The sequence below is a fragment of the Myotis nattereri genome (genome assembly GCF_964212035.1).
Source record: "Myotis nattereri genome assembly, chromosome: 5".
In the NCBI taxonomy this organism is placed as follows: domain Eukaryota; kingdom Metazoa; phylum Chordata; class Mammalia; order Chiroptera; family Vespertilionidae; genus Myotis; species Myotis nattereri.
In genome coordinates, this window is record NC_138080.1 from 51,576,861 (window position 1) to 51,593,524 (window position 16,664).

Here is a 16,664-nt window from a genome sequence, read left to right on the forward strand (position 1 = left end):
GGACTGAGTGCTGGACTCTGGATTTGGGGGCTGCGGACCGGAAGGGGCGGGCTGCCCAGGCCGGGAGAGCCGCTGGGCTCTGACCCCGCCTGCAGAAGGGCGGGTCCGTGTCCACACTTGGTGACTGGCCCTGGCCCTGGCCCAGGCTGGTGGTGGCCCACCAGCTCCCACGCCCGTGGCCAAGAGCCAGGCGACCCCGTGTCTAGGTTCCCCAGGTGCCACGAACCCTCCTCTGGGGGATCATTAGGCGGGTTTACACCCCTTGCAAACCCCTTCCCCCCACAATGGCTTCAGTGTTCACCTGGGAAGTGAAGGCCAACGACAGGACCTACAACAACCAGTTCAAGGAGAAGGCCTTCCTGTGTTGGCAGAGGAGGAAGTACAAGGTGGGCGGCCCCTCCTACCTCCCCCCACACTTTCCCCCCACCCCCGCCCCCAGTTTTAATCATGAGCAAGTCACCAGTTTGGTGCTAGAATGTCCTGTGTTTCCTTGCCAGCCCCCCCCCCCCCCCATTCCCATTAAAATCAGTTAATATTAAACCTTCAAAGTACATCAGGCTCTACCTAAAATCTTTTGATGTGTGTGACTCACTTTGAGAAATATGGGGCCACAGCCCTCTTCGGTGAGTCTTTGCATTCAGTAGAGGCTCAGTTAATGCTGGCTCAAGGCCTGGCCCTCAGCGAGCACTCAGTACATCTGGCTTGAGACTTTGTCTGCACTGGGTGCTCAGTTACTGCTGATAGTAGCTAAAGGGTGGGTGAGGCCAAGGTGGAGTCCTGGCCTGGGCAGTGCCCCCATGCTGGCTCTCATTCTAGGGCAACATCATTCGCACAGCCAAGTACAACTTCTTCTCCTTCTTGCCCTTGAACCTGTACGAGCAGTTCCACCGAATATCCAACTCCTACTTCCTTTTTGTCATCATTCTCCAGGTAGGGCAGGGTGGGGGTGGCCCCAGGGGTCAGCCTCTGTGCACACATCATTCCTTCCACCTGCTGGAATCGCCTCATCCAGGAAGCCCTACCTGACCTCCTTTGACACATGGCTGTGTAGACACTTGGTGGGGTGGGAGGATGTGTGTCTGTCTGTGAGGTTGGTTGTTTGGTTGGATGGGGAGGCAGGGGTGGGGCAGTGTCTGGCTCCTCCTCACACACTGGGAAATGGCTGAGTCCCCCTGCCTAGCCCAGGGCCTGGCACACAGGAGGTGCTCAATACACATTCAGCGATGAAGGTGCATGAGTGGCTCCTTCAGGTCCAAGGAGGGTGCAGCCTCTCCCCAGGATAGACAGCCTTGGCCACATAACCCCCTGGGCCCCATCCACCCAGCTGGCTCCAAAGGGTGAGGAGCAAAGGGTTGAGAGCAGATTCTAGGGACCTGCTGGGCTACTTCCCAGCACCTGGGTGACCCTGCCAGAAGGGCAGGTGTCGGCCTGTCTCAGTTGGGTGGCAGTTTTCAGAGCACCCTGACCTCCCCCCCGCCTCGCCCTCAACAGTTCATTCTGGTCTGACCCTCTCCTTTTCTTCATCGATCCCATGAACATACTGTGTGCAGGTCCAATGCTGGAAACGGAGGACCCAGCAGTTGCCCTGACACCCGCTCTCATTAAACCACATGGCAGGGCCCAGTGATGGAAAGGGGACCCACTCTCCCACCCAGGCTTGTCTGTGATTCACTTGGAACTCAGGCCCGAAGGGTGACTTGGAAAAGCAGAACTATAGGGAGAGAAATAGTAAAGCCAAGGCTCTGAGGAGGGAACATGCTTGGGGTACCTGAAAGATGTGACATGGGAGCTGGGCATGAAAGGGAGATGAGTTTGCTGCGGGGGGGGGGGGGGGGGGGGAATTCTGGGCAGGGTGTGGAAATAGGCCATTGTCTCAAGGTTTGTGGGGGGAGGGAGCTGGCCCTGAGCCCAGGTGGTGGTGGCAGGTGGGACGCAGGATGCCAGGTTGAGGGTCTGGATGGGAGGGCAGGGGGAGGCAGTTGTGGGGAGTGTCAGGAGTGGTGGTTCGGTGTGAACCACCCCTGTCTGTCAGGGTGTCTTTCCTGAAATCTCCACGATGCCCTGGTTCACCCTCTTTGCCCCACTCGTCTGCCTCCTCCTCATCCGGGCCATCCGAGACCTGGTGGATGACATCGTAAGTAAAGTCACGGAACTGCTGGGGAGGGCACTGGGGGCAGGATGGGGTCTTTGTCTTGCTTCCACAAGGGACAGGTGCATGCACAACATGGCCCTTTGGCCCTTGCTGCCAAAAGCTATTGTCCCAGCAGTTCCCACTTCCCCACCACGGTCCCTGGACAGATGTGGCTGGTGCGGGCTCCCTATAGGGGCCATGTGTATGAGCTGGAACGGCTCTGCAACTAGGCCCTTCACCAGGGTGGTGTGGGGGCAGGATGGGTGGGGGCAAGGCACAAGGCTGGGACAGGGCCACCCTCTAACCCATCCCTATTGACTCAGGGGCGACATAAGAGTGACAGCACCGTCAACAACAGGCCCTGCGAGATGCTGGTGGGGGAGAGGTGAGGCCTCCAGTGCTGTGCTGGGGAGTTCATCCTGAGGAAGGAAACCCCAGCACAACTGTGTGTGTGTGTGTGTGTGTGTGTGTGTGTGTGTGTGTGTGTGTGTACATATCAGGGAGGAGTGCCCAGCAGAGTGCCCAGAACCCTCCATGCCCCCCAGAGTGCCCAGAACCCTCCATGCCCCCCAGACATCTTGGTTGAGTCTGATGTGTGACAGGGGCCCAGCCATTATTTATTAGATGCCTGCTGTCTACCAGGCCTGGGATGTGCTTTGTGATGAGGACAGAGGCTGAGGACCTGATTGTTAACCCTTGCAGGCCTGAAAGTTCAGCGGAAAAGGGAGGCAGAGAAATTCTGAAGAGACTTGGACACAAACTGGGGGAAGGGGCAAGGTTAGGGAAGGTTGGACTTCTTGTGTGGGCTAAGAACCCCCTACCCCAAAAACCTGTAGGTGGGCACACAGGGAAGCAAAGCACCCTGAAGTCATCTATAGCCCCAACCTCCTGAGGTTCTTTCTGCTTCAGGATCGCAAGAGGGCCAAGGGTTTCAAAGATGGGTCAGTGTGGGGCCCTCTCTTACACCTGCCACTCCCCCCCGCCATAGGTTTCTGCGTAAAAAGTGGAAGGACCTGCATGTGGGGGACCTGGTCTGTCTGCATGACACAAACATTGTCCCGGTGAGCTGTCAGCCAGCCCAGAACTTCCCACTTCTAGTGTTGGGGTGGGAGGGCCTGCCTTCCCGCTTGTCTTTCTCCTCTTCACTCCTGCAATGCTATTTCCTTGCTCCCATCCCTTCCTTCCCCACCCCAGGCCGATATGGTCTTGCTGTCTAGCACGGAGCCCAGCAGCTTGTGTTATGTGGAAACAGCTGACATCGACGGGTGAGATGTGGGTTATCAGTAGGGGTTTGGGGACCTAGGAGCCAGCAAGGCCTTCCTCATTCCCCAACAGCCACAAAATGTGGATCCCCAAGCCCACTGGGATATTTAGGTCATTCATTCTGGGAGCATTTTTGGGGCACTTGCAAGCTGGCAGGGCGCAATAACATTAAATCAGGTGAAGGGACCCATCTTTGCACCAACATTTCTAGAAGCCCTACTGTGCTCCAGGTACACCTGCCCAAAAGAAGGCCTGGAGTCTGGCTTCAGCCATTTTGAAAATGCCCTGTGTGATTTTGGGCAAGGCTTTCTTTCTCTGGGTCTCAGACTCCTCATGGGCAGCTGGCATGCATAGTAGGGGCTCAGTGAAAATGTTTGAGTGACTTTTGAAAGGGGCTGGAGATGTCTTGACTGGGTACTGAGTGAGGTATCTGTTCCTACCTCTTACCTCACTCGCCTTCTCATCATCAGGGAGACCAACTTGAAGTATAGGCAGGCCCTGTTAGTCACGCATCATGAGCTGACCACTATAAAGAGTATGGCTTCCTTCCAAGGTAAGAGGTAGTAGTTCGTTCACCATCCACCCATCTGGGCCTTTGTCTGCACCTCTGTACAGTGGGCATGAAATGTCCCCATATCACTGGGTTTGGGGGAATGGCAATAGTGTTTGCTGGAGGGAAGTGAAATAGCTTTTAACAGACCAGCTTATCCAGGCCTGTGAATCCATGTAACAGTTGGGGTGTTTTCTGTTATTGTTACAAAACATGCAACACTCTTTTATCAGGCATTTTTATTTTTAAAACATTGATCACATTTAATGTTTTTGGTTGTTTAATCAAAAAGGCAGCATGTTGTGTGTACAGAGATAGGGAACTGACTCACCCATTGCAGTATATTTTTATTTCCCACCTGGAAAGTGAGGCATTTCACACCTGTGGGTTACAAGTACTGTTTGCCCAAGGTCCAGTAAGGGGACACATTTTTTTTTTCCTGTCTTGTTGCAAAAACCAGTTACTTTAATTGGTGCTGGAGCAGAATCTTTTCTCTTGAACCACAACCCTTTTGTTCCTGATATTCAAGCACTGGCTGCATTTGTTTTCATGATATCTGAGGAAAAGCCTAGCTTGCATGGAGAGCTAGGCACTGTCTGCCAGATGCTGGTCTGGTTCCCAAAGTCCCCAGGATGATGGAGATGAGGCTGGAACTCACAGGTATTCGAGACACCACTGGCAGGAGTACATGTCTAGTGACCTCTCAGGATTGTAACCAGGAGGAAGGGGGATTAACGGAGGTGGGCGGTGGGGGGGCTGGGGGGGGGGGAGACCTGAAGGATCAGAAGAAAGCGTTTTCTTGAGGAGGTGCAAGTCCTGGCACAGGGAACAGCATGCACAAAGGCCCTGAGGCTTAATAGAACCAGCTTTGGAGCATCCAGAAGAGGAGGCTGCATGGCAGGAGGATTGAGGTACCAATGGGACAAGTTTTGGGCATTGTGAGGGTGGCTGGAGCCAGAAAGTGATGGGGAGTGTTCCCCACATCCTGCTCTACCCTGCATTGGAGAAGCATGGCCCTACCCCAGGCATGCCTCTCAGCTCCTTGATTGCTCTGTTACTCACAGGCAAGGTGGTGTGTGAGGAACCCAACAGTCGGCTGCACTACTTTACCGGGCACCTGGAGTGGGAGGGCAAGAAATACTCCCTGGACAGTGGCAACATCCTTTTACGTGGCTGCAAGATTCGAAACACAGACACCTGCTATGGAATGGTCATCTATGCTGGTATGACCACTCTAAAGCCTCTGCAGCATGAGCTGCCCTGGTGGGGGTGGGTGAGAACCCTCAAGTTGTTGTCAAGAACTCACAAGGCCAGGGCTTGCCTGCTCAGTGTCTGCTGCCACAAGATGTGGGGCTCTTGGCACAGCTTTTATGGAGCTTTGGGTTCTAAAACTGTGGAAATAAGCATATTGAGCCATCCCCCTTGGATGGGTGGCTAGTCAGGTAGGTGGATGGATGGGTAGAGGGGTGGGGTGACAGAGGGATGGAGGATGAGGTGGATGGACAGGCAGGTGGACAGGTGGATGGATGCAAACCATGCAGGTTTTGACACAAAGATCATGAGGAACTGTGGCAAGATCCATCTGAAGAGGACCAAGATAGACCGTCTGATGAACAAGCTGGTAATCATGGTGAGCTTCACAGAGCCCCTGCCCTGGGGTGGGGGTTGAGGGACACGAAAGAGGGAAGGGAAGGGGCCCTTCCCATAGGCAAAGGCTGTCACTTTTCAGGCCTCAGTTTCCTTCCTCTGAATAATGTGTGCAGCCTGATCCTACAAACAGAGGTCTGTGGGCCAGAAAATATTCTTGTAATCAAAATCTTTAAAACATTTCTCAATTCTGAAATTTTTCAAACCTACAGGAGACAATAAAATGTTCACCTACCCTCCGTGGACATTTATTTAACAATTCTTAACTTTTTGCCTAATCAACTGTCTTTTTAAATAAGTCACTGTAATAATTTGTATAATAGCAGCCATAGAACTCAGCAAAACCCCTGCAAGTTCCCTCCCCCTAGGACTGCCAGCCACCTCTTCTCAGCCCTCCTCCCCCATCCTGATGGGTGGGGGTGCTTCCCCTCTCCTGTTTCTTTTACACTGTGGTGTGTCGGTGCTGCCTTGGGTTCTCCCCCAGGCTCTACTGTCTCCCTTTGCTGAGCAGATCTGCATATTCGTGGTGCTGATCTCTGTGGCCTTGACCTTGGGCTTCTGGAGCAAGGTGACAGAATTCAAGACCAAGCACTATTATGTGCCTATGATACACGTGCATAGTCTGACCACCGAGTCTATCTTTATACTCTTGAGCTTCGTCATTCTGCTCAGTGTCATGATGCCGATGGCCATGTTCATCACGTGAGTCCCGGGCACTACTCAGCTAGAGGGAAGTGGAAGCTCAGGTAGGCAACGGGACAGGGTGTGACCTGGCATGTGTTTGCAGAGCTGAATTCATCTACCTGGGGAACAGTATCTTCATTGACTGGGATGTGGAGATGTACTATGCTCCCCAGGACTTGCCTGCCAAAGCCCGTAGCACCAGTCTCAATGTCCAGCTGGGCCAGGTGGGGTACATCTTCTCGGACAAGACTGGCACGCTCACACAGAACATCATGACCTTCAAGAAGTGCTGCATCAACGGCATTGTCTACAGCCCAGACCAGGAGAATATATATAAGGAGAACCCCTTCCTCTGGAACGTATTTGCTGATAAGAAGCTGCTGTTCAGAAACTCGAAGCTCCTGAGTATTGTGCGCACCAACAAGGACAAGGTGGTGCGGGAGTTCTGGCGTCTCCTGGCCATCTGCCACACAGTGATGGTGGAGGAGAAAGACGGTGAGTGCTTTGCTGGCTACACGGGCCCTGGAGCTTCTGAGGTGGTGGTCTGGCCTTCGAGATTGTCCATCCCAACCCCCAGGGCTCCTGTTACCCACCTTAGAGGGTGCTCAGGCATGAGGCTGGAGATCTGTTACTGAGCTGGGAAGGGGAGGTCCCAAGATGGGGGCCCAAGTGCCCACTTTCTTTTACTTGGCTTAGAGGTTGTACTGGCCCAGGAGACCATTGTCTTATATCTGGTGAGCACCAACTGTGTCCATTGGAGATGGGTGGTAGGTTCCCAAAAAAGACTGCACGTCCTCAGCAAATGTTCCCCTCCCACATCCCATCCCATGGCCCCTCCCCTGCCAGACCAGCTACTCTACCAGGCAGCATCCCCTGATGAGGAGGCACTGGTCACAGCAGCCCGGAATTTCGGCTATGTGTTCCTGGCACGCACACAGGACAGCATCACGGTGATGGAGCTGGGGGAGCAGCGGGTATACCAGGTCCTGGCCTTGATGGACTTCAATAGCATCCGAAAGCGGATGTCCATTCTGGGTGAGCGCCCTCGGCCCAGGGTTGGAGATTGGCAGGAAGGGGAGCACTTATAGGTAGCCAGGCCTCTCCTTCCACAGTCCGAAACCCCGAGGGCTCCATCTACCTCTACACCAAAGGCGCAGACACTGTCCTTTTCGAACGCCTGCATAAGAAAGACATGTATAGGAAAGAGCAGATCGTGAAAGCAGCTACCGAAGAGGCCTTAACTGTGAGTCCTGTGAGAAGGGAGGGAGGCTGGGTAGAGGGGGTAAAGAGAAGGGAAGGTGTGCAGAGAAATTGCCTCAGTACACAGAGTAGTCATATGCAGTTGGCCAGGCTATGCCCTTAACCCTTCACAGAGGGAGCATTTTTTCTAAGTGACACAAGTGACCCTCTCTGGTTAGGCTTTGGCCTGGATGCTCCCAGCCCCCTCAAACCTTTTCTAGTCAGGTGTGGGTTCTGAGACACACTCTGCCCCAAATCTTTTGTCTCCATGAGTGAACCCCGAATGTCTCAGCTAAGCTTTCGAAGCTGTGTCCTGCTGCCCTCTCTAGACTAACCCCCCCTTGCCCACAGGGCATTCCCCAGGACCCCAATTTTCCCCATGCTCATGCGATGCCCCAGGAATTTTGCACACACTGTTCTCTCTGCTTGGATGCCTTCCTCCACTCTGTCACTCAGGATCTTTTGGTCCTCAGGGCTCTGCCACCTCCAGAGAGACTTTCCTGCCTGACCCTAACATGGGGCTGACATGTTATGCCAGGTTACTGCTCTATGGCCCAGCTCTGACCCTTTGAGATTGCCCAAGGGCTTTGCTGAATCCTCAGCCTCACCCAGCACAGGGATCAGGGTTTGTGCAAAGAGTGTTCTTGGCGTCTCATTCAGGACTTCTCAGAGTGCCCAGCTCTGTCAGGAGCAGGAGTCCAGGGCAGGTAACTAGTTTCTAAGAACTGGGGAAGTGCAATCAAGGTTCAGGGAGCCTAAGCACAGGGAGAAGGGGCTGAAAGAAGCAGAGGGAGGCAGAGATGACAGGGTGGCACCTGCCTGCCCGCCCGGCCCCCAGTCCTTTGCTGAGGAGACCCTGCGCACACTGTGCCTGGCCTACAAAAGGGTGGAAGAGGAGCAGTACAAAGAGTGGAGCCAGCGGCACCAGGAAGCCAAGATCCTTCTTGAGAACCGAGCCCAAGCCCTGCACCAGGTGTATGAGGAGATAGAGCAGGACCTCCAGGTGAGCGTGGCACAAGAAGTGAGGGGGCTCCAGCACCCTGGCTATGGGACCGTGGATCTCCCACTTGTGCTGGGGTTAACTGGGTCCCTGCTCAGTCAGTCTATTCCTGCTCACTCCCCATCCAGCTGCTGGGAATCACAGCCATTGAAGACAGGCTTCAGGATGGTGTTCTTGAAACTATCCAGTGTCTCAAGAAAGGGAACATCAAAATATGGGTACTCACAGGGGACAAGCAAGGTAGGTCCTAGGGAGGCCATTGATGTGGGAGAAAGGACCTATAGATGCCCCAAGCACTATACCATCAACCTATCCCACTGGTCTGGGTTCAGTCCTGCCCCCACTTTGTCCTGGGGAAGGGAAGATGGGATGATTAAAACTGCTGGCACCTCCCTCAGGTGGTTGCCAGTAGGTTCTGAATTAGTGCTTCTGTGGGTGGGAGGCACATACACACAAAATATTTAAAATGACATTTTACAGTGGTGTTGTTATAAAGACAAATGTCAAGGCTGGAAAACATAAGTTTTATTCAGATTTTAAAATAAATTCTTTTGGTGGGTTCCTAAAAGTGCCCATGGGCCCTAGCCTGATAAGTCTAATGATCCCTTGGCCCCTGCCCCAGATAGCCAGAGTGCAGACCCCTTTGCTCAGAGCTGCAGGCCAAAATCTCAGGGCAAGCTCTCATTGGCCAGCCTGGGTTGTACCCTCCTCTGAACCAGTTGCCATAGCCAGAAGTGGGCTGAGTGCCTGGGCATGGCCCCAGGCAGAGGCTGAGCTGGGCTGGTTTGCAGAGACTGCGGTGAACATTGGCTATGCTTGCCAGCTGCTGTCTGAGGACATGCACATTCTGGATGAGGAGCAGATAATGTAAGGAGTTGGGGGTGGGGGCAGGTGAATTGGTTGGGGGCAAGGTCAGGGTGGGGGATAGTGAACACCCATGGACACCTAGGTGTGGCCCTGGGGATCAGCAGAGTGTCCTCAGCCTCCACCAGGCTGGACTCCCAGAAGGGGAAACTGAGGCACAGCTGGAGGTGGAGGATGGAAGGAAGCTTGTTTCTGGGCATGGCTGAGCCCCAACTGGGTCCCTGCAGTGCAATCCTGGAAGCCTACCAGGAGACCAAGAACAACCTGCCTCAGGTCGAGATGGCTGCCATGATCGTTAGTGGAGAATTTCTGGTCAGTGTCAACTCAGGCTTGACTGGGGTCCCTAACATGGGGGAGGGAACAGGGAGGACGGGGTGGGGGTAGACTGTTGGAAAAGCCAAAATGAAATCCATGCTAGGAGATGGTTTTCAGATGAACTGGAGCCCATGTGGTCAAGTCCACACTGGGGTTTGGGGCAGAAGGCCAGGAGGGAGCAGAGGCCAGTTGGGGACGTTCATTAAGGGGAGAGGTGAAGGCAGAGTGATGTGCCCCCTCGCCCCCACCCTCCCTTGCTAACCAGGACCAGCTGATGAAGAGTGTAGCAAGGCCAGTGCAGCAGAATAAGGACTCCAACACCCCCCAGAGTCTGGAGGTGTGGCGGGAACGGACCTTCGTGGAACTGGCCTGTAGGTGCAAAGCAGTCATCTGCTGCCGGGTAACACCCAAGCAGAAGGCTTTGATTGTGGCACTGGTCAAGAAATACAAGAAGGTAATAACCCTGGCCATCGGGGATGGTGCCAATGATGTCAACATGATCAAGAGTGAGTGGTGGGCACCGGTTCTGGGGGGAAGGCATGTGGTGGGCTGGGGGTGGCCCAGGGCCAACATGCTGCATATGCCCCTGCAGCTGCAGACATCGGTGTAGGGCTGGCGGGCCAGGAGGGCATGCAGGCGGTGCAGAACAGTGACTACATGCTGGCCCAGTTCCGCTTCCTGAGGCGACTGCTGCTGGTGCACGGGCGCTGGTCCTACATGCGAGTGTGCAAGTTCCTACGCTACTTCATTTACAAGACGCTGGCCATCATGATGGTTCAGATCTGGTTCGCTTTCTACAGTGGCTTCACTGCTCAGGTGCACTGCAGGCAACAGCCCTTTGGGGATTCTCTGTGTTGGGGTTCTGGGGTTCTGTGCCCTTCCCATGGCCTGCAGAAGGGTGGTGGGCACTACCTACTCCACTCTAGGATCCTCATGGGGCAGGGCTTGCCTGAGGTCACAGGGCCAATCAATAATTTCTATGGCACTCATAGAGGTATAGAGTATAGATAAAGGGAGGGGATGGTTTTTGCTCAGTCAGCTTTGAGCCTGACATTTTCAGGGATATTTGACAGATTTGAGCTCTGAAGGCAGGGCAGGACAGCACATGCTCCAAAAGGTAAATCTTTCTAGGGGAAAGAGGGAAGGCTTGAACCCCAGAGAAGATAAGACTATGGGGTCTGGGTCTAACTTTAAGACACTCTTGACAGTGTTGTGGTGAAGAATAAGTGTGCTTCCTAGAGCCTGAGAAGAGTCCTAGGAAGATGATTTCCCATGAGTATCAGGAAATTGTTTGAAAATAGATGGCTGTGATAGCGAATAAGCTGCTGTCATTGCTATCCAGGCATTTGAGAGAGAGCTTTACCAGAGGGCACCCTTGAATAAGTACAATTGTTTGTTTCACATTTTGTTTCCAAATATTTTATTCATTTAGATGCTGCTGTGCATGGAATTTGTTTTCTTAATTCCCTTTTGAGATAGCTTATTGCTGGTGTGTAGAAACAGATGGGGTTTTTTGCTAAATTCTTTTTATTGACTCTAGGAGATTTCTGGAGGATCCCTGGGGATTTCCTGCATGTCATCTGCAAATATAGTGTTTTCCCTTTCTTCCCCTCCAAGTTGGATGCATTTTATTTCCTTTTCTTACCTAATTTCTCTGGCTGGAACTCCCAGTGAGATGGTGAGGGTTGGCATCTTTGTTTTTTTCCTAGTCTTACTGAGGACATCATTCTGTCTTTCAATACTTATTAACTGGAATGCTTCTGTAGGAAGAACCAACCATTCCTTCTCCCTTACTTATTTATGAAATTACTTATTTTTATCAGTTTGGACTCCTGGGTATTTTTTATTGTGTATTTCATTGCTCCGATTGTCCCCGGCCTGTTTTATTCCCTGAGCATAACTTCATTTTTGGCACTACAGGAGGTTCCAGGCTAATAAGGAAACCTGGTTCTTTTCATCAGAGAAGGGTAGTATTAGACACTAAGAGCTAAGTGCTCAGTGTGTGCTTAGGGCCACTGGGTGCTATTACCCTCTCAATAGACAAATTTAGGAAATGTACACATATTAGCTCATGGATAGAAGCATCTCTATGTTTATTTTTTATTTATATGTCTACCCATCTAGCTTGTGTATATTAAAAATTATGTGAGTTCACACTGATAGTTCTGATTCCAATCCTACAAGACAAGGCTCAGCTTAGCCTTTTCCAGGTACTCATTTATGACACTTCTCCAGCAGTGAGAAACTTGATTCTTATAAAATTTGTGATCATTATATTTTTGCTTGCAGAATGCGCATAAAATGGTTTTTGAGTTCTGGGTCAATGTGGCTTAGTTGGTTGGGCGTTGTTCCATGCACTGAAAGGTTGCTGTTTCAATTCCTGTGTCAGGGAATATGCTCAGATTTTGGGCTTGATCCCTGGTGGGTGTTATGCAGGGGACAGCCAATCAATATTTTGTTCTCACATTACTGTTTCTCTGCCTAACTCTCTCTCTCAAAATCAATAAAATATTTTTTTTTTAAATTTTGTCAATGTAAGAAACATTCAAATCTGTAGAGAATTTTTTGTGAGTTTATTTGAACCAAACTGAAGACAATTGCTAGGAAGCAAAATTGGGTTACATGAAATGTATTAGTGATAAATTGGGAGGTGCATGAAAGAAAGCAAAGCAGGGAAACCTCTGGATTTGAATGAAAAGTAAAATGATAGACACATCTTTTACATAGGTGGGTACAGGATAGTTAACAGTCAACAATTATAACAATGGGGGGATTTGTGGTCTCCACAAAGTGGAAAATTACTGTGACATTCCAAAGACATGCTATACATGCAAAAAGACTATAGGTTCAGTTAAGGTAAAGATTGACCTTTGTCAGGGAAGATGTAGGTCTAGGACATGACTACCCACCATAAACTGCTTTTAGTTTTAAAAGTTTTCATTTTAGACCATCCTTTGTGGTTATGTTAGATCTCTGAGTTTGCAAGACTGCCACACAGGCAATCTCTAAGCTTGTCAGGTTAGCATGTGGCCCCTATTTGTCCACATTTTTAAAAATGGTTTTGGAACAGAACCCCTCTCTCCTCCATAGACTTTAACTGGACTGGATACAGGTATTGGAAAGAGAATTGGTTGAGCTCATTGTCTGCTGGGGTCTCTTCCAACTCCTTTTTACCCATCAGTGTCTCCCTAAATCTAAAATGACCAAAAAACACACTTTTTAGCCATATTTCCTCCTATAGCTCTTTACTTGCAGTTCTCATATTAAACACACAATGATTCTATTTTAAAATAATTAGATTCTGCTTTTTCTCTCTTTTATTTTCCAAACTTAATCATCCGTTGATTATAATGCAACTTCCTAACTCACTAGGAATCCTTCCCAGGTGCATAGCTAACTTGAGTGGGTCTCCTCAGGTAAAGAACATTTTGGTTTCTGGCCATTTGGCATCTGAAGGCTTATCACTAACCACATTCTCCCATCCCTTCCCACCCTTAGCCTCTTTATGAAAGCTGGTTCCTGGCGCTCTTCAACCTGCTGTACACCACCCTCCCGGTTCTGTACATCGGACTGTTTGAACAGGTGAGCAGGCCAAGGACTTGCTTCCTCCTTCCCTGAAGATGCTCCTGTCTCTGCCCCACCTTCTCCTCCAGGGGTGTTGGGCTAGGGTGGGGATGGGACTGGGAGAGTACTACTGTTCCCACCAGAGCCCAACCTGATAGTGGATGAAGCTCTCTTGCCCAGCTACCTCCCACAAGTCTCAATCTCACAGTGGGGAGGAGATCAGAAAAGATGGTTCTCCTCTTTAATAGGGGTCTAGCTACGTAATCCAGATTAGGGAAGTCCAGTAGATCCTTTAGGATGACGGAAGTGCCTCATACCTATGCTCTTCAGGCAGGAGCCACCAACCACAGAGGGCTAACAATTAGTACTTGAGGCTTCCTGGTGTGACCTGAGGAATAAGACATAGCATTTCATCTTTTATAAGTTTTTAAACTGGTAAAACTTATACCAGTTTAAAATTCAGTAGCAAAATTCAGTAGCAAAATTCACCATCTCACCATTCTCACATGCATGGTTCAGGCATGCCAACATGCATGTTCCTGGGAAACCAACCTCCAGAATTCTTCCACCACCACCCCCACTCCAGGATGTGAGTGATGAGCAGAGTCTGGAGCTGCCTGAGCTGTACATTGCTGGCCAGAAGGATGAGCTCTTCAACTACTGGGTCTTCTTCCAAGCCATTGTCCATGGCACAGGAACCTCCCTGGTCAACTTCTTCATGACCCTGTGGATCAGCCATGACATTATTGGGCCCATCAGTGACTATCAGTCTTTTGCCACTGTCATGTCCCTGTCGGGCCTGCTATCAGTCACCATGGAGGTAGGCAGGGCTGCTGCCCTCCCCACTCCCAGGGGGACTTTGGACACCAACCATGGAAGTCTCATCACCTGATGACCCTCCTTGAGAGGCCTTAGCAGGTGCCACCCTTCAACCTCCTCCACATAGCCTTGCCTGGAATTCTGGCCCTCCTGGTTTAACCCTCCCTTTTCCCATTCAGGTCATCCTCATCATCAAGTACTGGACAATCCTGAGCGTGCTGGCCATTTTCTTCAGCCTCTGCTTCTACATAGTCGTAACTAGGGCCAGCCAGAGCGTCTGGCTCTTCACAGTCTCCCCCATAACCTTCCCTTTTATGTGTGAGCCTTCCAGTAAGAGATGGGGGGGGGGGCAGCCCTGGAGATGGGTGGGACCAGTGTTGTAAGAGAATTTGCACAAAGGCACCCTGGGGGTTAAGAGTGAGGAAGGAGGTGGGTGTCAGGAAGAGGGGGTTTGGAGCAGGCTCTAGGGAGTCTAAACCCTGAGGCAGGCCATGACCCTGCCCTGTCTCCTTCAGCTGTTGAACAAAACGTGCTATCTCACCCCTACGTCCTGCTGGTGGTCATGCTGAATGTGTCACTAAACACCCTGCCTGTACTGGCCTTCCGTGTCATTTACCAAGCCCTCAAGCAGCTACCTCTCAAGGTGAGGGTGGCTGGGGTCCCCACTGCACACTGCTGGAAGCAGGGACTCCAAGGAGATGTAGAGCTGGAGTTAGGGGTTTGGAGACCCAGATGCACACCCAGTGCCCTCTTGGGAGGCCAAGTAATGGGCTCTGGGACCCCAGAAAGGAAACCATACTTCCTGGAGTGGAGGTGGCCAATCTGGTTCCAGCACTGACTTCGTCAGACTTCCACCATGAATTATCTAGGACTTGGGGGTTGAGATGACAGAAATGACCTGGAAAAGGTTTAGGCAAAAGATTAAAAACACTCCCAAATGTGTCTGTTCATCAATAGATGAATGGATAAACACAGTGTGTTGTTCATCCACATAGTGAAATATTATTCAGTCTTTAAAAAGGAGGAAATTCTGACTCCTGCTACAATGTGGATGAACCTTGAGGATATTATGCTCAGTAACAAGCCAATCGCAAAAGGACAATACTGCATGGTTTCATTCATAGGAGAAGGTCCCTAGATGAGTCAGATTCATAGAAACAGAAAGTAGATAGTGGGAGCAGGTGCTGGGGGGTTAGTGTTGAATGGGAACAGCTTGGATTTGGGAAGATGAAGTTCTGAAGATGGATGGGAGTTGATAGTTGCATAACAGTGTGACTAAATGTGCTTAATGCCATTGAGCTATACTCTTAAAAATGGTTAAAATGGGACATTTCATGTCTATTTTTCCACAATGAAAACATGTTGGGGGACTTAAACTGTCTCAGGTAACAAACCTAGAAGGACAAGCTGCTGGGCTGGGCTACAGAATTGACTGGAATAGTGTACCAAGATATGGCCACAGACCTGCCATGTTTTGTCACACAGGCTGGAGACATGGCTACCCCGTGGTTAATTTCTCCTGCATTTGACATACGAGCGCACTTAAGGCACTTGGCAGTTGATCCAGAATCAGGTCCCATTGAGGACTCTAGTTGGGTCAACTTAGGTATGGAAGAGCCTGGTCAATGTATGGTAGCCACTGGGAGCAGGTAACCCAAGAGCAGTCTGCACAGTGTGAGATCTTGATGACCCTTGCTTGCCCCTTTACTCTGCAGGAAGAGAAGGAGGAGGAGAAAGAAGAGGAGGTGGAAGAGGTCCCGACTGAGGAGACAGCTGGGGTGCCACGGGCCCGTCGCTCAAGTTATGCCTTCTCCCACCAAGAAGGTTATGCAGACCTCATCACACAGGGCACAATTATGCGCAGGTCACTAGTGGTCAACAAATACTCATCTGATGAGGATCATTCCTCAAGCATAGATTTCATCTGATGAATTTTCCATGAGCATTAAGTCACCCTGGTACCAGTAGAAGATGTCATTCCTGGGGGAGAATAGGTTCTAGCACTGGAGAGGGAAGGTGTCCTCTGAGGATATCATCTTTGTGATGAGCTCCTCCTTGATTGTGGAAGGGCAGTCTGTCTCTCTCTCTCTCTCTCTCTCTCTCTCTCTCTCTCTCTCTCTTCCTTTTTGGTATATGTAATAATGAAAAAATTAATTAGGCCATGAAGTCTATAAATTAATACTGTTATTAAAATGCTCTTTTGAACAACACATTTCTGGTGTCTGGTACAGTTTACCTAATGTCCATTTTCATGTAATTCTTACACAGTATAGATTCCATTAATGTCATCTAAATATTAAAAACATTTGACATTCTTCTAAGTCTTCACAACACCCCTGTGAGGTAGTATGTGGTATTGACCCCATTCTACAGATGGGGAGGTCTAGGTATGGAAAGGTTCTCTTTGGCGGCAAGAGACTTGCCATACTGTCAGAGCATAGCCAACATCACAGACAGGGTTGCACAGCATCACTGGTGTTCTGATACTCTAGTAAAACCACCCAAAGGATGCTTGAATCAGGCATACACTCCATTTGTCACCAGACTATGGTCTGATTTTCCATTCTGCACCATGTGGTTGAAATTGC

General features: G+C 50.6%; 1 protein-coding gene across 1 annotated transcript; it reads left to right on the plus strand.

Annotated features, from left to right (window-relative positions):
• Positions 1–284: 284 nt before the first annotated feature.
• Positions 285–16,004, plus strand: LOC308520250 (phospholipid-transporting ATPase IK-like; the record flags this gene model as incomplete). The annotated part of the gene is made up of 24 exons (XM_081092764.1): positions 285–386; positions 817–930; positions 2,033–2,134; positions 2,455–2,516; positions 3,120–3,192; positions 3,326–3,396; positions 3,865–3,947; positions 5,009–5,167; positions 5,486–5,574; positions 6,103–6,293; positions 6,379–6,770; positions 7,122–7,310; positions 7,388–7,518; positions 8,353–8,517; positions 8,643–8,754; positions 9,306–9,381; positions 9,606–9,690; positions 9,959–10,199; positions 10,286–10,509; positions 13,192–13,275; positions 13,844–14,077; positions 14,256–14,394; positions 14,592–14,719; positions 15,792–16,004. The coding sequence occupies 24 exons, from the start codon at positions 285–287 to the stop codon at positions 16,002–16,004; spliced, it is 3,459 nt and encodes a 1,152-aa protein (XP_080948890.1).
• Between the last annotated feature and the right edge of the window lie 660 nt (positions 16,005–16,664).